This window comes from Episyrphus balteatus, chromosome 1 (assembly GCF_945859705.1).
Source record: "Episyrphus balteatus chromosome 1, idEpiBalt1.1, whole genome shotgun sequence".
Taxonomy (NCBI): domain Eukaryota; kingdom Metazoa; phylum Arthropoda; class Insecta; order Diptera; family Syrphidae; genus Episyrphus; species Episyrphus balteatus.
This window is the reverse complement of record NC_079134.1, coordinates 148,655,848-148,680,277: the sequence shown is the minus strand read 5'-3', so window position 1 is coordinate 148,680,277 and position 24,430 is coordinate 148,655,848. Positions and strand designations below refer to the sequence as shown.

Genomic DNA, 24,430 nt, shown 5'->3' with positions numbered 1-24,430 from the left:
CAAATCGTTACAGACCCCCATCCCTTCTACATAAAATTGTGCTAGAAAATATTGTTCATTGGACTCTCTTTCAACTAAAACGAGCATGTTTGATCTATCAAACTGGAAGAATTTCATATTTAATTTCTGAATCTAGTCAAGCTTTACGATGGATAGATGATGGAGATGGCGATGGTGTTCACGGGAGCGGGACACACCCCCTCTGTTTCTTCAAAATATAGATGACATAACCCAGTAACAAGCTTCTCTTCCATCATTTTGTGTCCCGCATAGACGACTTTATGGTGGACACAATATACAATATCAATTGCTTGTGATGTGTCGGGTCTCGACTCGACTCGGGTGATATAAAATGTATTCAGTTTACATTGCAGCTTGATGCTAGTGAAGTTTCATAATAGAAAAAGTCTTAGTTTGCCTGACTTGTTTTTCATTTCTTGTTTTTTTTTTTTTTCAATCATTCACTTTTTATGCGGCCCACTTTAAAACCGGGGGTGTCCATATCCACTCTCGGCCAGCTTCTAGTGTTGCCCGCTGGGTAACAGCCATATGAAAAAGAAAAAAAAAAAAAGCAAACACTTCTTCTATGTTTCTCCATTCGAATTCACTGAGCATTAAAATCTAATTGACTTGGTGACAAAGATGCGCTTTCACTTCATGTGAATACAAAAAAAAAAAAAATTGACAGAGAAAAAGATGAAGCTCTTTGAAAATTGTGCACTGAAAAAAATATATGTTACAAAAGTTAGCTTTTCACAAAAGTTCAAAATATTTTTAAATTCGAGGATTGCTCCTTTCAAAAAGTAGTTTTTTATGCTCCATCAGACTAAAAATCCAAAATAGCAATTTGGGACTCCCTACAAACGGTCAAACTTTCAAAGAAAACTAAGTAACTGTTAATCGATACGGTTTTTACTTATAGCGACTGAATTCATTGTGAAGTATGTACCTACTTAAAAAGACCATTTTGACTTTTTGTACTTTTAAAATCATTCTTTAGGCTAAGCACTGATCTTCTTTTCAAAGTCAGAAAATCTTCATAGAAATAGCTCTTCTGAGTGATTTATAAAAATTGTTCTTATCTAGATCAGAAAGTGCTCGATGCAGTTACGAATAGAAGACAGAATTTCGAAAAGAACTGAAATCGATAATTTAGTTTGTAAGCAACATTTTTTAAGCTCATACAATTTGGATAAATCGTTCTAAATTAGTGCGAAATTTAGAGCTATTGGGCTAATTGCTGCAAGACAAAAGGTGCATATAGTCAATATTGGGGAACCTTTAAAAAGCACCGCGTATGACCTATTCAGGGGCCCTATCTATTTTGTAAAACGATTACACAGCCACACAAAAAAAAATAAAAGTTCTGACCTGGGGTTGCGACTAAGTTTTTCATATAGTTTTTGGGTCACTGAATCCGAATCCGAAGTCCGTTTCGCCCCATCACGTCAGGTTTTTGAGATAACCTCAAAAAATGTCACGAAAACAAAAAAAAATTTTCTCTGATCTGGATGTGCGAATATGTTAATCATATAGTTTTTGGATCGCTGAATCCAGATTTGAAGTCAACTTTGCCCTATCACGTCTGGTTTCTGAGATATCCTCAAAAAAATGGGATTGCGTCTAGGTTTTTCGTATAGTTTTTGGGTTGCTTAAACCGAATCCGAACTCTATTTTGCCGTTCCACGTCAGGTTTTTGAAATACCCTCAAAAAATGTCAGAAAAGAACTTTTTTTTTTAGTTTAGACATTTTTTGAGGATATTTCAAAAACCTGACGTGATACGCCAAAATAAACTGCGGATTCGGTTTCAGCGACCCAAAAACTATATGAGAAACTTAGTCGCAACCCCAGATCAGAACTTTTGTTTTTTTGGTTTTGAGATTTTTTTGAGGATATCTCAGAAACCTGACGTGATAGGGCAAAATTGACTTCAATTCTGGATTTAGCGATCCAAAAACTATATGATTAACATATTCGCACATCCAGATCAGAGAAAAAAAAATTTTGTTTTCGTGACATTTTATGAGGTTATCTCGAAAACCTGACGTGATGGAGCAAAACGGACTTCGGATTCGGTTTCAGCGACCCAAAAACTATATGAAAAACCTAGTCGCAACCCCAGGTCAGAACTTTTATATTTTTTTGTGTGGCTGTGTTATCGTTGAAACTACTTCGTTTTCGTTAAAATCGGACTACGTATTACGATAATCGTTTTTCTTCAACGGTACTCGTTAATCTTTACGACTGCCATTTACCTATCGTTTAACTTTCGTTTTCGTTAAGCTGTCATAATATTATTGCGTTTGCTGGTAGAATTCATCTGAGCCTCAAAAAAAGTATATTTTTCGGTTGAGTTTGGCCAAACGACTTTCTCGTTTTACATAATCGCTCTTTCTCGTGACTATCGTTTACTTCAGTATCGTTGACTTGCCGCTAGTTTCGTATTAGGTAATAGAACCCCTGTAAATAAGATCACAACAAAAACATTACTCTTAAAAAAAGAGCCAAGTTCTTCTATGTTGAAATTAAGCTGGCACAAAAAGTACTGAGATGTAAAAGTGTACCAAGTTCTAAAGTTTGAGTTCAAATTTGTATCAATAAAATTTTGATTGTTCTCTTTACAATTTTTCTTTTAATTACCGATTTTTGAAGTTATTTAAAAAATTGCCAAGTTAACAATCAAAATTTTATTGATACGAATTTTAACCCAATTTTTAGAACTTGGTACACTTTCACATCTCAGTACTTTTTGTGCCAGGTATAGGCGGTTGCCACGCCCCCTGGCTAAAATTCTCAAATTAAAAATTTTTTCCTTTGTATTAACTACCATCTCTACCATTCTACCAAATTTCAAGATTCTACGATAATCAGAAGTGCTCTATAATATTTGATGAAAATTCAGCAGAAATGGGCGGATGCCACGCCCCCTAGATTGAAAATCTCAAATTTTTCCCTTTGTATACACCACAAGTCCTATCACCGTGTAAAATTTCAAGTTTCTACGATATAGCGGGAAGTTCTCCATAATTTTGATGATCTGTCAGTGAGTCAGTTAAGATTTTTGCGATTTTTGAAGCCCTTACTACTTACTCAGAAATTACTCATCGTAAGAAGCTAAATTTTGTGAGGAGTTTGGTTTTGACCAGCTCAACAAATGTTGCAAAATTTCTAGCATCTTTGGTGTGGAAGTTAGAGGGGGGTCGAAATTGGCCTGAGTTGTTTCCTGTAAATACACTACCGTGCCCCTTGATTGAGGCCAAGCTACAAAATTTGGTTAAATCCAAGAATTTTTAATTTATTTATTTATTAAAAGCTTCACTAAAATGTGCGAAAATGAACTCTGTTTTTTTTTTTTTAGTTTTCAGCAAAGTTCATAAGAAATAGGAACCTAGACCGTCCTTTTGTAAGACCGTGTTATTAGGGGCAATGATTGTACTTAAATATAGAGATCTGGCACTGAAAAAAAAGTCAAATGACAATTATGTTTAAGTTTCTTCGAACTAATTAGCTATAGAGCTTAAAATTGGTGTCAAATAAAAGATACGAGTAAATTGATAATGAAAATGAAAAATTAGTGTCAACCCTATTTTAAATTGTCACATTTAAAAAATACAAAAAAAAGTACTCGGCAACACTACGCAAATGCAAAAAAAAACAACACTAAAATACTATTTTTTCAGTCGAAACGTATGATATTTGAAAAAACTAATGGCTGAAACAGATTTTTGATGACATCCACTTCTACCTTACAAATATCGGATGGCATCTCTTAAATTCGAAGAAACACTCGGCAATCCTACTCTATGAAATATTTTACATTTCGATTGAAAAATTAGAATTTTTAGTGTTTTTTTCAGTGTTTGCATAGCGTTGCTAAGTAGTTCTCTGTATTTTTTTAGATTAGTTGCTGACTTTCCAATGTGTTTAACCCTCTGTAGGCACACTTCTTTTTTGTGACGTGATAGGCACATGGGTGCGAATTTGGTTTATACTTTTTCATGTCGCTAGAACTTTTTTCGGTCACAATATTTTATAGAGAATCGAGTATGAAACTGATGTAGAGTATTCCGAGGAATTCGAATATTGTATTCACAATTCGGAAAAAAAATATTATCACCATTATAAAGAGACTTTTTTGTGACCACTTTTTTGAAAAATCGTATTTTTTTTATTTTTATCCTGTCGAATTCGCACCCGTGTGCCGACCTAAAACTGAAACCTTTTAAAACATAGTTGACCCATAAAAAATTGATATAAAATCAATGAAAATTCATTTAATTTAATGCAACATAAAATTCCGATACGAAAAATAAATCGTTATCACTTTGTTAAATAGTTCTTCCCACTTGGTGTCAATTTTTCTAAACGACTCATCAAAATAATTGCACCAACTCTGATTAATAATTCAACAAACAATAATCCAAATTGTCAACATTATATTCTCAATGTGAGCTCTCAACACTCATTGACTTGAAACTATTTTTTTTTTTTTTTTTGCAAAAAATATAACCTCGAAGTGTCATCGTTGTAATTTTACGCGCTCTTTGCTAATTGATAAAATCAACACGCTATCGCATGTCAACTTACATTTTTCTCTCAACACAAAGGTAATTTCCGTAAAAACGTGGTCCGCATAGAATTTATTTCCCATCACAATTTTATTGATATAAATTGAAAAAAAAAACACTAATTAACCTCCATAAATATAATAAATCAATGCGAAAATTAAATGAAAACATAAATTTCACACAGCTTTGGAAAACTTCCTTCAGTATTCTTAGAGAAAAAAAAAAAAAAAACAAGAATAGAGAATCTAAATCTTGGAAGCTGACAAGGCAACAGACACAAAGAGGGTTTCTGTATTAGGAATGGTTAGGAGGATAGAGGGAGCCGTTGTTCATCCCTCTTCACAAATTCTATGAAAAGTTCAACACGCCCCCCAAACACCTTCGATTTTCTGCCTGCCCAGAAAATAGAAGAAACCCTCTTAACTAGTGACTCTTTGTTAAATAGAAAATTCTTTAGAAAATATTTATCATTCCTCATCAGTATCATCGTCGCCTTTTGACAAACCCAACAACAACAACAATATGATTCGAAAGGATCAAGGGACAAGTTGTGAAAATAATCCTTCTATGTTGTTGATTTTTTTTTTTTTTTTCATTATTTTCTTCTTCTTTTTATGATGAAAGTTTGAAAAAAAGTTTTTCTGAACTTATTGCATTCGTAAAATGATTGGGAAATGTATTTAAATTAAATTAAATTGAATTTCATTTCAATGCACTTAAACTTAAATTGGACACAAAAATAAAGAAAAAAATCAAACAGAGATATCAGAAATATCAGTTACAATTTAATTTAATTTAATTTAATAGAAAAAAAGAAGGACTCTTTTACTGTTTCATATTGAAAATTGTACACAGGTACATTCCTCAAATGAAAAAAAAACTCCTTATTTAACGGTAATTTGAAACGATTTTTGAACATCCTCCTCCATTTCCCCGGAAAAAAACGCTTATTTAAGTGCAATTTTTCACCTTTTTTCACCAATAAATACTATGTTGTAGTGCTGAGTCCTGAGTGGAGTTGAGCCGAGCCTTAAATGAAAGGACTCTTTTTCAAGGATTATGCTTTTACGTAAACATTTTTCCATTTGAATGCTTTGCAAGGGAGAACTACACACACACACAAAAGCAAAAAGTATTGGTTTTATTATTAGGGGACGTCGACGACAACGCAACGCAATGTTATACGATGAAAAGTTATTTCTTCTTCGAATTTCATAAGAGTCTAGGAAGGTAAAGTGAAGGTAAAGCTACCTTCTAAGGTATTTTCCTGTAAGTTTTTGAGAGAGAGAGAGAGAGATTTTCTGCCTTCACGAACAAATAAACTTAAACTCTATGGAAAATTGTTTTAACATTTCACCTGGTTTTGTAGGTATTTAAAAGGAGTTAATGCGGATTTATTGAAGCAGAGATGAAAACTAATACTCGAATCGAGGATTTAGTCTAGGTACACGACGACGAGTAGGTAGGTACTACGTAACTGCTTTTTCTAAATGAAAACTAATTATACTTGAAAGATATTTATGGTTTTGGGAGGTAGATAAAACAAGCAATTTTTCGAAACTTATGAAGTTGTATTTCAGTGATAAAAGTCTTACAATAATCATCTAAGAGTAAGTAGTTTGAAAGCTTTTTGGAGTTTTTTTTTTTTTTTTGTAGATAAATTGAAATAAATTACTGCACTGTTACTTTAGAAACACTCCAAAGTTATGTACCTTGTGAAGATTGGATTGAATTTATTTTTTACTTTCATCGTTTGAAAAAAAGTATTAAAAGAGAGTTTAGCTCAAAAATGGTTGGTGGTTATCACTGAAGAACGATTTAAAACTTTAGAGCGAAAAATCTACCAGAATTTTTTGTTTTTGTCTCAGATATATCGAAGCACAAAATTGTTTGTCGAAACTCGCTCTGATTGCTAAGAGATTTGCTCAGAGCTATAAAAGAAAAAGACCAACACTTAATGGTTTTTTAGGAATAAGGACAGATTTTGAAATTACAATGATAATACGAATTGTTGAGAAAAACAGCTAGAAATTTTGTTGTTATTTATTTTTCATAAAAATTCACCAAAACTCTTAAAAAAAGATTTTTCAAAAAAAAAAAATATTTTGTTTTGACGTTTCCATAGAAATCAGTTGATTGGTTTACTGAAATCAAGAAAATGGTTTCTAAAAACAAGTTTGCACTAAAAAAAAAAAAGAATTAAAAAATTTTTTTTTAATAGCTAATTAGACTTTTTTATTATAGAAGCTACCAATGTTTTGAGAACTTTTAGTCAAAGAAAAAAAAAATTTTAATAGATTCGTAGATTCTGTAAACAAAAAATTCATGTGTGCATTTCACACGTGGTAAAAGTGAAACCTTAAAAAATCATTTTTGTTGCAAAAACAAAAATCGAAAAAATCTACCTTTTTTTTATTCCATCACCTTTAAATTCATTTTTTTTTATTAGACAACCAACAATAGTTTTATATCATCTAAAAGCTTATAGTTTCAGCTCAAAATAATTATCCCGACCATGTCTATACAACATCTACAAAAAGAGATAGAATTTTTTTTAACCCAATCAGTTTTCATCAAAAAAGAAAAAAAAAAACAACCTTTCTCTTTTTACTCCATTAAATCAATTTTTGAAATGACAACTTATTACAAATTGTATATCATCTGAAAGCTTATTATTTCACCTTTTATATGACACTACAATCATTTGTACCATGCCTACAAGAAAAATTAAGAATTTTTAAAAGCCAACCATGTCAAAACTGAGATTTCAGTACTTTCTACACAGTTGGCTGGTCATCGGCAACAGATCTCCTCAGGTGTTTTTAGGACTTTTTCAAGTTTTTTTCAATTTAAGATTTTGTAACTTGTAGAGCACGCACGCATGTACGTATCAAATGAAAGGTAATATTATCAGCATGCGTACCAAATTTAAAGTTAATTTGTATGTGTTCTAGATCAAAAGATATAAAGTGTTTAGAAATCGTATTTCAAATCACTACGATAGTAAAGAAGTTTTAACTTCAAAAATTAATTTAAAAATCGCTTTCATCGCTTATCTCAAACAAAGACCTTGACGTGTTTTAATGTTTGTTTATTTTATTGTTTAACTTTATTGTAAAACTTCTCAATTGTCGAAAGGAACAGAATTTGTTTTATATTAATATTTTAATATTCTACTTCATTTTCATGAGAACAATGAATAGTTGAGCTATTATTTAAAATTATTTATCTATTTGAATTGATTTTTTTTCCCCTAAAAAACATTTTGTCGATGATTTTTGAATAATGTATACAAAAACTTCCGACTTCCAAAGAAACTCTTAAAGGTTTAAATCATTTATCTTAAAAAAAGGTTGGGTAATACTAGAAATAAATGAATTAAATTATTTATTTACCTATTTATTTTTTTTTTCAACTTTGAGGGTAAAAAAGGAACAATGTAATATCGTAGAATTTATCCTTGTGATTGTGAGCATTCAAGTACTGTTACTTTTCTGGAAAATCGAAAAGTTTTGTTTCTCTTATTTTTATTTCTTTTAGGGCTAAATTTTCAATAGTCAAATAAATCTCAGTTAGAGCTTATTCCAAAGAATAAAAGTTTTTTCAATTGACAATTTATTTTTCTGATAGTCTAACTGACAAATGAAAAATTAGGGCTTAGGGGAAACAATTTGTTTATTAGTTATTCTTTGCTTTCAATTTTTCAATCTTTTTAAAAGTTAAAAAGGGGTAGATAATATACAATATTACCGATAATTTAAAAAAAAATTGAAACAATCCTTCAGGCAATTTACATTGGCTCTTTAAAAAATTTAAGAGAATAGTGAATTTGTAGTTGCTTCGAAAAAGTTTTTTTTTTCATGAAATTTCACATTCAAAGTTTTGTTTTGTAAAATTAATATATTTCAATAAACAACAGAGTTTTGAAAATTTTTAAATTATTTTGTATACTTTTGATAAAGTTTTACTTACCAAAACACGGTTTTCTGTTTTGTCTCCTTTCGTTTCTAGTTTCACCATATACTTTACTAAAATTTTTGTGTGTCGTCCCAAAATGGATTTGACGCTTTCTGCAATTATATATAAAAAACAAATAACAAATTAAAGTTATAAATTAATATTAAAAATTTGTAAAATTATTAATTTGAGTTTTTAATTTTATATATTTGTAGGTTAATTTAATATTTTGCAAAAATCAAAAACTTTTAAAAAACTTTTGTGTCCAAATCACGAAATAAAATATAGATTTGGTAAAATAAACTTCTCAATTACTATACATATAAACAAAAACTATTTGCCCATTATTTTTCACATAATAATAATGTAGAAATGTCTTTCTTCGATATGGCAATTTTTATTTATGAACCTATACATCATTAAATATTAAACTTGGATGATATTAAAACAACGGAATTTATTTTATCATTGTTTTACTATTCACGCAAAGTTTTGAAGTAGGCTTTTCAAATCCAAGTGGAAATGATGCGTGAGTTGTAAATGAATCAGCATTTGTATATGTAAGCACTATACAATACATATCCATAACCAAGTCAACTTAGTTTAGAAACGAGCATGGAAATGATTTTATTATTTATCGAGCGAAACTAAATTGTTTGTTTTCTACACAACATAAATGTTGTCGTTAGGGATTTTTTTGTTTTGTTTTATGTTTTTTTTCTTCTTGTTTGGAAAAAGTATTTTATGATTTTCTATTTTTTTTTCTATTTAAATATTCCAACAATATAATTTTTGTTTCATCTATGTATGTTTTGGAATATTTCAAGCAAATTGTAATGATGACCCAAATGTAAAAGTTATTATTATTATTTTTTTTTTTTTGAGAAAATATTTGTAGATTGAAGACAATATTTCAGTGCTAAATAAAATCTGTATTAATTGGAGTAAGTAATATCTTCAGATAGTACTCAGTAAATTTTACGAATTTTTTAATTTTGACCATAGGTTGACTTAGACCGTTTTTCCCCACATTTCAGTTAGTTTAGAGGATTCGGTCTTAAATGTATACTCTTACTCAGAATGTTTGCTAAAAAGAAATTTTTCTTTTTTTTCACATTGCGAAAAAAAAATCATGTAGGGTATAAAATATTGTTTTCGATTTTGGTTTACAGCTTAGATGAATGTATTGAAATAAAAAAATATTGTTTTTTTGAGAAAAAACTCTCCAATAAGTATAGTATTGTTTAAAAAAAAAAAAATGTTGCGCATACGCCACAGTGACCGTGTAAATTTTAATTTATTATAATACATAATTGTCAAAAAAAAAAAATCATATGAAAATAATTGAGTTCTCTTCAGTATTCTGTCTTTTAAATGATAAAATCCTGACTACTGTTAAAAGAAAATTAGATTTCAATTTTAACTTTTGAAGAAACAAAAAAAAAAATGTAATTTTAATTACACAGCATACGGCTGCCAGATAAAATTTTATTAATGTCGGGACAACGCGTTGTTGCAACGGTCTCAAAAGTCGGGACCAGGGCTACCTTTGCGCCTCTAAAGAGGCGTTTTTGCTCTTTTTTTTCACCCAATTGACTTGACACTTTTTAAAAATTGTTAAAATATAACCCTTTTTGATATTTTAGTTCCTCTTTATCCTCTTTTTTAAAATTATGTATGTACGTTTGATTAAAAAAAAATGAAATTTTTTTGAATATCAAGGAAAATGTGACTTACACCACTTTAAATTACCCATAACGACTCAATTGTAAAAAAAATATACATTACTGTTGTTTAGAGCTGATTTGATTTTTATAAGGTTATTTTTGATAAATTTTGTGTTGTTTCTTGAAGAAATTATCAGGCATATTTCTTAGATTTTTGCCTACTTAAATACTGCTTAACTTTTTTCAAACTGTGGGAAATATGCTTCATTTAATAAAAAATAAGTATCACACTCTTCAAAGTTAAGACAATCTATACTTAGACACAATTTTGAACGCTATAGGACAACTACAAACAAGGTTTTTGAACACATTTTCCAAATTTTTTAAGCAGTTGTTTAAAGTTAAACAACGAAAATAAATAATAGACTATGTTTTTTATGTTTTTAAAAGAATACGAGTATTCTTTTTATGTTCATACAATTTTAATTTTTAGAAATTGTGTTAAAAGATTTGTGTTGCGGTTCGGGAAAGGCGCAAGTGAAGTACTTCGTGTGACTGTCGCACTTAACTTTTTCATTTTCACATTTTTTTTTATTGGGGCAAATAAAAAAATATAAAATTCATTTTTCAAAAAAATAAAACAATGTCTGAAATCAAATCGCCCCTCAAAACAAGTATGCAGTTTTATTTGATAAATTAAGGTGCATTTTTAGAAAAAAAATTTTCAAAATCGTTAGAGCCGTTTTTTAAAAAAACTAATTTTTTATAAATAATTTTTTGAAAAAAAAAGTTTTAAAATAAAATTGGTATGCAATTTTGTAGAAATCACTAATCAACATCCAAAAACAAAATTTCAAAAAATTCAATGTCTCGTTTTCGAAAATTTGATTTTTCAAAAAAAAATTTTCAAATTTTTTTTAAAAATCCAAAAATTATTTTTTTCAAAATTTTATTTTTGGCTTATATTCAAAGTATATAAATGCTTTTGTATAAAAAATTTCGTTGAAATGTAAAAAGCAGTTTTGCAGAAAATCCGATTTGAAAAAATTGGTCCTATGGCAGGTACGGTTATTTTTGGTCCAAAAAAATTAATTCCAAAAACCCCTCTGGAGAGTCGCTAAATAGGGCTACATACCAAGTTTGACATCAATCGGTCCATCCGTTTAGGCTGTAGCTTTGTTTACAGACAGACTGACAGACTGACGGGACCCACTTTTTTGGCATTCTCTACCATTGTAATGTCATGGAAAAATGTTATCTTAACTTTTTTTTTTGTACGAATGCATAACTTGATATATGTATAGTACCTATGTATATCGCAAGTAAAAAATAGTAAAATACAAACTTTCCCATGCATAGGACTTACTCCTAAATGTTTGTGAACTTCTTGACAAAAAATGTCATAAAACATGTTTCTTATGAGGGTAAAGTCTAATATTGTTTACTTTTAATTGAATTTTAACATTAGCTCCTGATTGATCAAAACTGTTGCAATTTTGTTAAGAAGTTTAAATCAAGATCTTAAGGTCTAGTAAATACTATTGGCATTGAAATACAAAATATCTTAATCCCTTGAGATGTCGGAAATAACATAAAACTGTTACAGTTATTCAATATCACGAGTCTCATTTCTTTTCTCCATAAAGGTTTCGAACAAAGACTGATAAAGAAACGGAATGTCGGGACAAAATCGGGACATTTTGTAAATCGGGACAGATATCAGGACAGGGTCTAAATTTCGGGACTGTAACGGTGAAATCTGGACATCTGGCAGTTCTAACACAGCAACACAAAAAAAAGTTCTGACCTGGGGGTTCGACTATGTTAATCATATGTTTTTTTTTTATCGCTGAAACTGAATCCGAAGTCCGTTTTACTCGATCACGTCAGGTTTTCTAGATAAACTCAAAAAGAACTCACATGTCAGAACTTCTTTTTGTGTGTGGTTGTGTTTTCCATTAGAATCACTTAAGAATATTTTTAACGCTGTTTTATAAGTTTCTGTTTTAAAGAGATTTAAGATAAGAAACTCTTAAAAGGCGTCAAATCTCTAAAATGTAAATTCAAATAATCACTAAATAGAATAACAACTTTTGAAACACCTCATATTAACACTTTTCTTTTTTTCATTTTTTTGTTGTCCTCATAAGAAATTCCACACCATTTAAATACATCAAAGAAAAACTAAGAAAAGCTAAAAAGACTCGAAGCTTTTTAAATAAAATGAAAACACATTTTGCGCAACCTGTTACATTAATATAATTTGTTTGATGTCTTTGTTGTCTCAAAGTGTCTTCGTCAAGTGGCCATTTCTTAAAGACATATACAAAACAAGCCGCCAAAAGAATAAGAGATGTTAATTTTTTTTAAAGTGACAAATGTTGCAATTATTGTACATTACACCAAACCATATAGAAAATTGCATCTGCAGTATAAACCTTTTTTTTTTTTAATTTTTTTCTTGATGGGGTCAGAGACTTTGAATAAAAATAAATAAAATGCACAACCTAACGTGCCCTCTTTAAGTAATTCTTTTATACTATATAGTTTGTTGTGTGTTGATGTAAAGTATTAACTCAAAGCTTACTTTGCTTTGATCTTACAAAAGAGGGACTGTGGTTGTGTAAAAGCCTCAAGATACCATGTCATACTATTTGATGGACAAGTGCTAGAAAAACCGCATACCATTCAAGCCGCACCACCATCATCATGCAGCAAGTTGCAAACAGTAGAAGCAACTGTAGAAGCAACAGTAGATGAACCGCAAAGCTTAAACAACAAGTCTAGGTCAAATGAAACGACTTACTGTTAAAAGGTGTGCAGTTTTGACTAATTTTTCGCAGTTTCTTGAACTTTGAAGACAAATTTCAGCTTTTTGACTGTCAAAATCCTACTTTCTATCAAAATTTTTTTTTTTAAATTTCTAAGCCAATACGTGATCCTTAAGAAAAATTTTAAGATGGTCACCCTAAATGAATAAAATAAGAAGAAAAAAAAAAGAAACAATTTGTGTTTGTCGTGTATCTCTATATGCCGGTTGTCATCTAGTTGAATTAAAGACTGGTTAAGAGTATAGGAACCTCAAAGCCTCATAGATACACACAGTAGGCATATGGCAAAAGTACATATAACCTCTTAGCCACGACATAAAATGCAGAGTAACGAGTAGATGGAAAAAAAAATAGACGAAACGAAGCCATATAGGAGAAATTGTGTCACCCAGGCAGCAGCATATGTGGAGCCTTGTGTTGAGCCATCGTCGTGGTCGCTTGTTGGTTGGTAGTAGAATACAACATCAATTGCACTTGTGATTTTTTTGTAGGCACTTGGAATTGGGACACCACCAGCACCCAGAACAACCATCAGAATTTAACGTTACCTACAAAACAACAACGACGACAGTGACATCTTTTGAGGAAACAAACAAAACGAGTGTAAAAACAAGAAAAAGTAGAGGAAATCCTAAGGCTATGAGAGTTGTTACAAAAATAGAGAGAGAGGGACAAAAAAAAGGAAAAAACCTTTGATATAAATGCTGGAGAAATTGAAAGAGGTTTTCTAAAATAAAAACTCTATTATTTTTATTTTTTCTGTCTTTTATTTTAAAAAAGTTAGAAAAAAATAAAATAAAATAAGAAACTACATAATATTGTGTTGTACCAGCTGCATCATAATTATTTCGACACACATCGTTGTAAAGAATGATATACACATTTTATTCAGAAAAAAAAAGATGTCATCTCATTTGAGGATATTATTATGATGTGATGAATCCTGCTGCTGCATATAGGTGTGATTAAAATTTTTAAACGAAGAAATGTGTCATGACAATTTTGTATACTTCATTTAATAATTTTAATACACATAAAAAATGTAGAACAGAAAATGAGTAAATTAGGAGATAATTATATTACTCCAGTTGGTATATTTTATTTGGATTTTAATGATTTGGAAAATTTAAAACTATGTCAATTATGGAATGAAAGTTAAATTGAACGAAGGACCTACATATTTAATTAAATAAAAAATTTTGTGCATTTCTAAGAATTTGATAGAATTACAAATGGATTACGCTATGATATACGGTTATTGAAGAGCACTACGAAAAAAAAAAAAAATAAAATGCACGACTGGGGTCGCACGTACTTGCTCTTGCAGTTTAAAGCACTTTTATGTTTGTCTACTTGTAGATTTTATAAGCTTGTTCAAAATTAAAAAAAAAATTGATATTGGGGAAGAGCCGACATTTAGGGCATGAAAAAAAAATTTTTTTTTTTATTTGACTTTTTTGAGAAAAAATAAAAATGCAGTTTTATTTCCACTGCTTTAAATATTACGTATACAAAGTTTAATCAAAATCGTTAGAGCCGTTTTCGAGAAATTCGCAATATCGTATTTTTTTGTATGGGAGGTATACGTTCTAAACGAGATATAAAAAAACAAAAAAAAACCAACTTTCAGAATTCCATAAAAATCATCTGTACCAAGTTTGAAGAAAATCCGTCCACCCGTTTAGGCTGTGGAAATGTGTACAGATGGACGCACAGACGCACAGACGTACAGACGCACGGACGGAATTGCGAGACCCACTTTTTTGGAATTCTCCATAATCGTAATGTTGGTTTTGATTAAAACCTCAAATTTTTTTTTCGACACGAAACCAATACTTGCCCTATAGAGCAAGTAATAATGACAATTACGTCTGTTTCATGCTGAGTGACTGAATAAAATTCAACTAAAAAGTTCAAGTGAAATTCAACTCCTATTACTAAAAAATTTAAATCTTTATTACTCAAAGACCATACGATTTATAAATGCAACATGAAATCTTACGGTTTTTCAGTAATAAAAGTGTAAATTTTAATAAATAGGCCAACATTTTAAATAATAGCTGCGTTCCTTTGGAAATATTTATCTACTTTTTAGTACTTAAAGCTGCTTTGAACTACTTTTTCAGTATAGCAAAGTAGATCAAAGTAGTTTTAAGTACTAAAAAGTAGATAAATATTTCCAAAGGAACGCAGCTAATGATAAAAAAAAATTTTCGAATTCAAACTTTTTTCATTTTTTGCATTTTCCGAGAAAATGTACTATAGTTATAGTGTACTAGGTAATGTAAATTTTTTCTTTTACCATCTAAAAGTAGATATTTCAACGAACAAAATACTCACCGATTTTTTGACAAAAAAGCTGATATTTTGACACGTGAATTTTTTTGATATTAAGTCAAAACAAATAAATATTTTAAATCAAATAAATTACAGTGTATTTGAGACATAATAAAGTAAGTTGTCACCAAATTTCGTAGAAAAAAACTTTTTTTTTTTGAAAAAGATAAAAATAAAAAACCAAAAAATCGTTTTTTTTTTAATTTTTCACCTAAATTTTGAGGTTATGTGAAAAAATTGTTTATACAAAAGTTGTAGAGCTTTTTATTACAACTTTGCCATACAATTTTTTTCCATAGGACTTGTATTTTTGCCGGAAATCGAGATACACCATTTTTTACCATTAAAAACTCAACCCACCCACTTGCCGAGCTCGGCTCGCTTTTAATTTATTTTTCCTTTCATTTTTATCATATTCACCTCCTTTTTCAATGGTTTTCATCCTACTATGATTTTTTTTTTGAATTTTTAAAGTTTTTGAAGGCTATTTCTCAATAGTCATGATCATTTTACAGTAAAAGAAAAATATTTTTTTTTCGTACTGAGAGTTTTACTCGTTTTCTTTATTTTTATTTTGGGAGCGGGTCATAATTCTGCTTGTCAAAATTCTGTACGACAAAATTCTGTAGGGTCAAAATACTGTAAGACCATAATTCTGTACCAGTGGCGTATTGAGGGGGGGGCTCAGGGGGCTCAAGCCCCCCCCAAGCCTTCAAGATCATGTTTTTATTTAGCTGATTTCATCATAATTTACATGATTAACTGAAACTTGTTCGTAAATCTTAGAGATTTAGAGGCAGCATAGATGCTCGAGCCCCCTCCAAATTCTGAAACAGCTGTTTGGGTTTGTTTGAGTAAGAGCCTAAGCTGACGATGAGGGTTGGGATAATTTTTGTTTTTCGGATTTTAGTCCAATTCAGAATTCTTTAGATCATTTTTTTAGTATTTTGACTTCCAATTACATCACTGTTAAATTATTAGGGGTATTCACAATTCGATGCAAATGGTCTTGTATCGTTGTAAAAGTGCAAAAGTGTAACATTTTCTTAAAATAAAACAACCAAATATACAGACTAAAATTTTTTTTACACATTTACACTTTTGCTATACCTACGGTGACCATCCGTCCCGGTTTACCCGGGACTGTCCCGTATTTCTACAGCTTGTCCCGGGTTTTTATTTAAGAAACCCGGGATGTATAAGTGTCCCGTATTTTGTAATTTGTCCCGTGATTGTCCCGTATTCTTTTGTATTCAATATTTTAAATACTTTGTACGGAAAACAAGAAAACAGTGGCTGGAATTTAAAAATTTTTCTAAGGTAAGAATTTCGTTACCTAAGCTGCGTATTGTGCAACGAAAAGCAAAATTTTGTGCTGGTTTTGTATGAAAATTTTCGTTTCGCCTCTAGACTAGGCTAGTCTTATTTAAATGTTCGTCAATTATTTAGTTCCAGCTTCTGTTTGTCAGGTTGCTACACCAGGTAAAATGTTTTCGAATAAAGAACAACATATGGAAGAGTAAAGAACCCATTTAAGTTTCAAAACTTTTAAGGACATGTCAAAAGCTGTGTTAAAGATCATACATTTTCAAAATCATTTAAAATAAAATTAAAATGTTAAAAAACAGCTGTCCCGATTCTGATTAAAAAAATATTTTTTTAGAAGTTATTAACAGACATTATTATTATAAATATATGAAATATGAATTATTATTAAACCATTTTTTTGATCTCTGATTTCGTAAACGACTTAAATGATTTCAACAAAAACGCTCCCATAAAATCGTTTAGGAAATCTTGATATCAAAATAAAGAAAAATTATGAAAACTCATTTAAAAATTTTTTTTTTTTTTTTTTTGAAAAATCAATATTTTCAAAACGATCCACTGTCCCGGGTTTCGCTTCCAGAAATATGGTCACCGTAGCTATACCCCAACCCTATTGCAAAATTTGTCTATTGTAGTTGTGGTAGTAGAAAACAAAATTTTGCATTTTTACACCTTTTTGTTAAACCGGGTCGTGAATACCCCTATTGCAAAACTTCTTATTCAATCTCAAAACGCCGTATTTGATCGTCTTAAGTATATTTACATTTTTTTTTTAATAATATTTTTCTCAAAGAAATTGGAAATAGAAATTTTTGATATCTCAAAATCTAAGTGGCCAGCAGGTTTCTTTAAGTAAATTGCAGTTTGCGCTTCCGATTTGGATTGAAACAGCAACATATTACGAAAAAAAATACATATATATTTCGGATTAAACATCAAAAAGAATTTCATTCAAAATTAGTTTTTGAGACTTTCACGTTCTGCATTCCACTTTTTGCGTATTCACTTGCCGAAAGTGAAATAGGCGTTCTGCATTTTTTTACTCATTTAGATTTTCTGATCGAATTCAATTCACTATGTTACTGTTCGTGAATTTGGGGGCCTTTTTCAATGAATCTGCAATTGCAGTAATTTCACTTTAGAAACAAAATAAAAATGGAAGATCCTTCAGTTTTGACAGTTAGAAGCAATTTCGAAGTTTTCGAAACCGATCGAAATGAAGAATATTGATATTTCATTTCACGTGAAATTGAAAAGTGATTTGAATTCACTGTCGATCGAATTGTGGAACATGGGCGTATATAACGAAAATATTGAAGAGTATAGCTCAAAAACTCTTGACGTGATAGGGATAAATCTGTAAACAGTTTTGGATTCAGCACATGACAAAGTTCGAACGAAATAAAGTATTTTTTTTTTAAGGATGACTCAACTCCTTGCTGTTTGTGTAAAATGTTTGGGACACGAGAGCTTTGAAAAAACACTAGGTACTCTGAATGTGAAAGGAGGAGACAGTAGTACGAATCTGTCGAGAGCAGTATAATGCTACTATACCACTTTCAGTACCGCAGCACAGCGTTTAACTCTCGATCAAAGATTAATAAAAAGAAATGAAATTTTTTTTCGCAAATTTACCCTCTAAAAAATTTTAGTAAAATTTTCCAGCCCCCTCCAAAATTTTTTCTGGATACGCCACTGTTCTGTACGTCATTATACTGTAAATACAAAATTCTGTACGCCAAAATACTGTATGAACAAAATACTGACATGCAAAATTCTGTTTTGTAAAATTCTGTACGGCAAAATACTGTATATCAAAATTCTGTAAAAATGCTGTTAAAAAATATCGTTTTAATAATGTAAAAAAGTGCGCGCGCACTTTTTTACATTATCAAAACGATATTTTAGAAAATTTTTATAACCATGGGTGAAAAGAATAAAATGAAGATGCCTGAAATAAATCTCTTAAATTACAGATTTATTCATCAAATTGCTTTTTTATGAGCAAAATAAAATACTTTGGACCCTACCAATAATAAAATTTAAAGCTGACTTTAATTTTTACCTTAATTCTACATACTTCACAATACCAAAAACCAATTTAATAGTCGAGTTAAAGGCTAATGCTCGATTATAGTTGGGAAACTCAACTATAAAATTTAACCTAGAGTTAGCCTTTAACCTTTCTATTAAATTGTTTTTTGGTATTGTGAAATATGTAGAATTAAGGTAAAAATTAAAGCGAGCTTTAAATTTGATTATTAGTAAGGCCCTTTGAGTTTATTTGAACAATTTATTAATAAATATCGTCTTAATTTTAGATAAACCAAAGACAAATACAAAATTTTCAAAATAAGAAAAAGTATCCAAACATTTTATTTTTCAAAATTTTTTTGATGAGTTAAAAAACTCTGCGTTCTAATAGCTGATAATTTAAAAAAAAAAAATAAGTTAAAATACACTATTCAAAAACTAGATTTTTTTTGGTTTCATTTTCTACGAATGATTTTTGTAATTATGATCGATAATAGTTAAAATAAATACTTTGTCAAGTATTTTGAATTAATTTCATCTTAATCAGAAAAATGTTTCAATACAACATTTCATAGTTTGTTGATAGAATTAAAAAAAAAAAAAAAATTAGAAAACAATGTCGCTCTATATCTTCTTGAGCAAAAAAAAAAAATAATGTCAAATCATTGTAATAAAATATTTCTAATTTGAATCCGAATTCCGACTATCTTTCGCTTAGTCTTTGTCTTTTATGAACGACCTTCGAATTGAAATATCAAAAAAGAAATATCAAAATACTATCGTAAAAACCTGCGTTTTTTTTAACTCGTAATGTAAAATTTTTTTAAATAAAGTTATCCCAATCCCATCTTCATTTTGCTTATGTATGAGAAAATTAAGCCCAGATGTTTCAGCCAAACTAGGTGCGCTTATTTTTAAGTAAGATTAAATTATAAGTACGCACACGCAACATATAGGTAAAAAGAAACCTAAAAGCGTCTTTTTTCAAAGCATTAATAGCAGACTTTCTATCACACCGTCATTAAGCCACATTAACATAATCTTTTTTCCATTTCCATGACATTTATCATCAATATCAAAAAGCAAAAGATGCGTTATGCATTCAACTATTAGGTATAATATATTCCGACAACTCAGTCGCATTATATCAATGATTTCCGGTCATTATATCAAACAGCGGAAGTGCAATCAGTCCACTGAATCCATCAAACTACAACAACAACAACAACAACAACAACAAAAAAAAGTGAAAAGTAAAAAAATATCGAATAGAATTGCCTGCTGCACCTATGCCTATTTATAAGCAGTTCTCAAATTATTATATATTCATTTCACTCAGTGTGAAAGCTTAAAGTAAAATGAAAAGAAGTATCATATTTTCAAATTCCACTTTGGTTTCACCTTTTTTTTTAAATTTTTTTATATGAAAGGGTCAGTCACTCACTCACAAAAACAAATCATAAATAACCACCCGTTACGTCAATCATTATGCTGACACAACAAAAATAACGACGACGTGACGCCATAACACCAAATTTGCCGGCGTTAACATTGAACTTGAAAACCCTGTTAAGAAGCTATCAGTCATTATTCATCTCTCTCTCTCTCTGTTTTGTGCGTGTTCCCCTTTTTAGTGTTTTGAAAATTTCCACTTCCCACCAAATAAATATTGAAAAACGAACAAAAATACCAACACGTTTGTAAAGTATTCTTCGTACGTCACGTCTAAGTGTACCTCACCTATGCGTCTATCCTTTGTCTAGCCTAAAAATAATGGGCCATAAAATTTTCAAATGACTCACTTGGCTACTCACTTGTTCCGTGTGGAAAGGGTTAGGAAGCTTGTTCGGTTCAATTTTTTTTTGTGAACAAAAAAACAAATTATTAAACAAGTTCCGTTCAAGTGTTGCTAATTAACAACATGCTTATAGAAGAGTGCAAGGCCTCTCAAGTACTTTTCTGAATGATGGGGAAAAAAGTGCACCGTTACAAAACCCAAATACCGTACACAAACTAGTGGATTGTGGTGTAAACATTCCATTATGCTCTTACTTTGAACTTTGAAATAGAACCACTCACTCACTGGATGGCTGATGTTTGGTTCGGAATGTGTGGCATTCAAACAGGGGCAAGGTATAAAAGGGGGACCCTAAGTATCGGCTCTATTTTTAGTCTCGAAAACGTAAAAAAAAAAGCAGGCCAAATGTTAACCCAGTTTCGATTTGCAATAATATTATTCACCTTCTTGTTGCTCTCTCTTTCTCTAGTTATGGATTTTAGTTGGGTTAATACGATGATCTGAAAAATATGATGCTTACTTGGCTACTGCTGGCTGCTGCCTTTTAAAAGCTATAAAAACTCTTAAAGAGAGGTCTTTATAGGAATAATATATTTGCAAAAGGAGGCAGCTACCGCTGGGCGCTGCAACATAAACCTAAAACCAAGAGAAAGGGGGAATTTTGTGTATGTGTTTATAACCATTAATGGCTCTTTGCCACATTTTTATGCCGGTCAGTGGTTTCTCAAGAGAGAGAAAACACACTCAAATGCTCTTGCTTTCAATCGGATGAGATCGCATTTTGTTGTGTTGTGGTATAGTGAAGTGTTCTTGGGCTTCACTGGGTTTTGCTTTTGTTTACATTTTAATTTTTTTTTTTATTTTATGATGAATTACATTGGGAAATTGCAAAAGTATTGTGTATGTGCTGTGGAAAGGAATGCTGATTTGGTTGTTTTTTTTTTTTTTCATTTTTAAGGACCTTCTCTCGGAAATATAAGTCAATAAACTTTGCAGGAGGAATTGTTAAAACCAAATAATAAATTTCAAAAATAAAATGAAAAAGGAGATTCGAGAGTAAAAAAGTTGTATCGAACGCAGCGGGTGGAATCATAAATCATAATGTTTATTGCCGAGGGTGAATACATTTTTAGAATGACGTAATAGAGTTGTCCTTTTTGTATTTTTGAAATTTTTTTATATTTAAATTAAAAGTGCTTTTTTAACATTTTTTAAGGGCAACCGCACCCGACAAACTTACTTACTGCCTACTTGTTAGTGTTTCAAAAGAAGCCACTTTATAACACTTTCACATCGTGTTATAGACATTGAAAAAAATCGTTGTTGTCTTTTCACAAATTATTTGAAAATTTTAAGAAACAATATCGACTTATTTTTGACATGGTTTGCTATAGCTTACTTAAGTCATCTCAAAGGAATCATGAATGTTTGATAAAAGCACCTTTTGGGTGACACGAATTTTCGGCATTTAATCTTTCTGTTGAAAATGACATTTTTTTATGGCGGCAAATCGTAACAAAAAATGTTTGCTTTTTGCTTGCTCTATAGCCTATAGGGCCAGTATTGGTTTCGTGTAAAAAAAAAATGCGATGTTTCTATCAAAACCAACATTACGATGATGGAGAAGATAAAAAAAGTGGTTTTCGTCATGCCGTCCGTCGCACAGTGGATCGAAACTATGAAAAAATGGTCATGGGGCTGTAACTTCTGATCTAATGAACGGATCCTAAAACAGTTTTCGCTATATTGCTTCTTGAAAATCACAGAATTGAATCCAATAAAAAATCACAAAAAATTTTTAGTTCTTTAATTTTTTTTACTTAAAATAGCTGTTAACATACAAAAACTACCAAATCCTTATTTTACTACACATAAAATGAATACTTTACGTTATTGTCTTATTAATTAAGTAAAAAAAGCGTTTACATAATTTGTTTAACAGTCTTTTAAAATACCGATTATTTGCAAAAAAAAATTATTATGAATAAAAAATAGCTTAAAAAGGATTATCTTATGTAAATATGTGTTATTTATAAATGAATTGGTACTATTATGAAAATACCAACATAAATATAAAAAATACGATAAAATATAAATATTGTCAACTTAATAAGGAAATTTAATTAAAAGAAAATGATGGATTCCATAAAAAAAAAAAAACAAAAAAGCAAACAAAATACGATATACCAACTTATACACTAAAATTATTTATCAAAAAATCATAAAGCTATGTACAGCTAAATATGAAAGACAAGTAGCTAAAATTGCAAATTAAAATGTACAATGTACATAAGAGCGACCAACGAATGATATAATGAACGAACAAATGAAATTGTACATATTTTTAGAACAAATTTCTTAACAAAAAACTGGAGTTTAAATTTTTCAAAAAACCAAAAAAAAAATATATTTTATTTTCTTAAACAAGAAACAATTCAGAGAACAAATTGTTTGTAAGACAAATTTTATTTCGAAGCCACCAATTTGATTTTTTTTTCTTATTTTAAGCTAACCTAGTACGCTGCTGAAGCGAAACGAAAATGTTTCTAAGCCTCCAAAGTCAGCAACAAAAGTCAAAATTAAATAATGTCAATAAATTAAAACTTGAAAATAATTTTGAAGAAATAAAAATTTACAAGGTGCAAAATTCTTTTGGACCAAGGAATTTTACCTGAAAAAACATTAGTGAAACATTATTGAAAACTTTCCAAGTATGTACAGGTAATAATGCCGTTTGTCAATCTCGTGCGCTGTGAAACGAAAAGCATAAAAAAATTTTTCGTTCTGCTGTTTTTTTATACAAATTTCCATTTCGCTTCAGCAGGATACTGGGCTTTAGAAATTGAAATATATATATTTTTTTTTAATTTAAACTTTAGTTAGATTGCTACTTTATTATCCAGATTTTGTTAGAAAATACATAAGCGTAAAAAATTACATCAGTTCGTTAGTCGCTCTGACAATGCTTTACTCTTAAAAAAAGCTTAAAAATTAATTGTTTTTACTCACTCACTCTTTCTTTATTTTTTTTTGTTCAATCTGCCCTACGTTATGTATTCAGTAGTTATATTCTTGGTTTAAACTACCCCATGTCACTTTAAGCTAGCCAAATAACACCAACCCTCCCCTTTACAGATAGGAAAAAATACTATCTAAAGGGTTAAATTTATAAAGATGGTGCTCTAAAAAACGGGGTCGGATTCGGTCGGATCCAAATTTTTTAAAATATTACACAAAAACTATTAAGCTTTCATTCTAGACTACTAAGAAAGCGGGCATATGTAAGCATTTTTTTAAAAGCCTTTTCAAAGTTGAAGAGAAATTTTCAAAAAGGGTTATAGAAAAACGTGTTTTAGAATTATTTAGAAATATAATTTTAAGATTTTTTTCTTAAATATATATTTTAGATATCAGTATCTTATCAGCAAAATTTATTTCAAGAAGATATCTTAAAAAATGAGCCAGATATAAGAGTATGAAAATTTCTAAGAAAAACACCATTTTTTTTTTCTTGTGAAATAGTCCCCACTTGAGACTCTGTATCTTGGAAACCAAAACATTTTGATAAAAATAACTTGTGGGTTATGAGAGAAGCGACAATTTTCTATGATTAACAAACAAAAAATATTCACAAGAATGAAAAAAAAATTTTCACCCAATGTCCGGAATTTTGTATTAGACGTTCCACTGTGCGTCGGTCTGTGCTAGGGCCTAAACGGATGGATGGATTTGCTTGAAACATGCTACAGATGAAAAGAAGATGTAATTTTTATTATCTCTTTTTAAACGCATATCTCCCATATAACGTTTTCGAGGTACTGCAATTTTCTCGAAAACGGCTCTAACGATTTCGATTAAATTTGGTGTACGTAATACTCTTATTGATTCTAACAAAACTGCGTTGCCG

The 24,430-nt window shown here is 30.0% G+C and overlaps 2 protein-coding genes across 8 annotated transcripts in view; one reads left to right on the top strand and one right to left on the bottom strand.

Annotated features, from left to right (window-relative positions):
- Nucleotides 1–24,430, top strand: part of LOC129906790 (peroxiredoxin-6-like) — a 261,543-nt gene that overhangs the window by 91,501 nt on the left and 145,612 nt on the right. The window lies entirely within an intron of this gene.
- LOC129906766 (F-actin-uncapping protein LRRC16A) overlaps nucleotides 1–24,430 on the bottom strand; it is a 169,320-nt gene that overhangs the window by 72,360 nt on the left and 72,530 nt on the right. For all 7 annotated transcript variants that reach the window (XM_055982672.1, XM_055982674.1, XM_055982675.1 and 4 more), the window contains exon 2: nucleotides 8,543–8,640. In XM_055982672.1, the coding sequence (XP_055838647.1) occupies nucleotides 8,543–8,640 (98 nt within the window). The remainder of the gene's footprint in view (nucleotides 1–8,542; nucleotides 8,641–24,430) is intronic.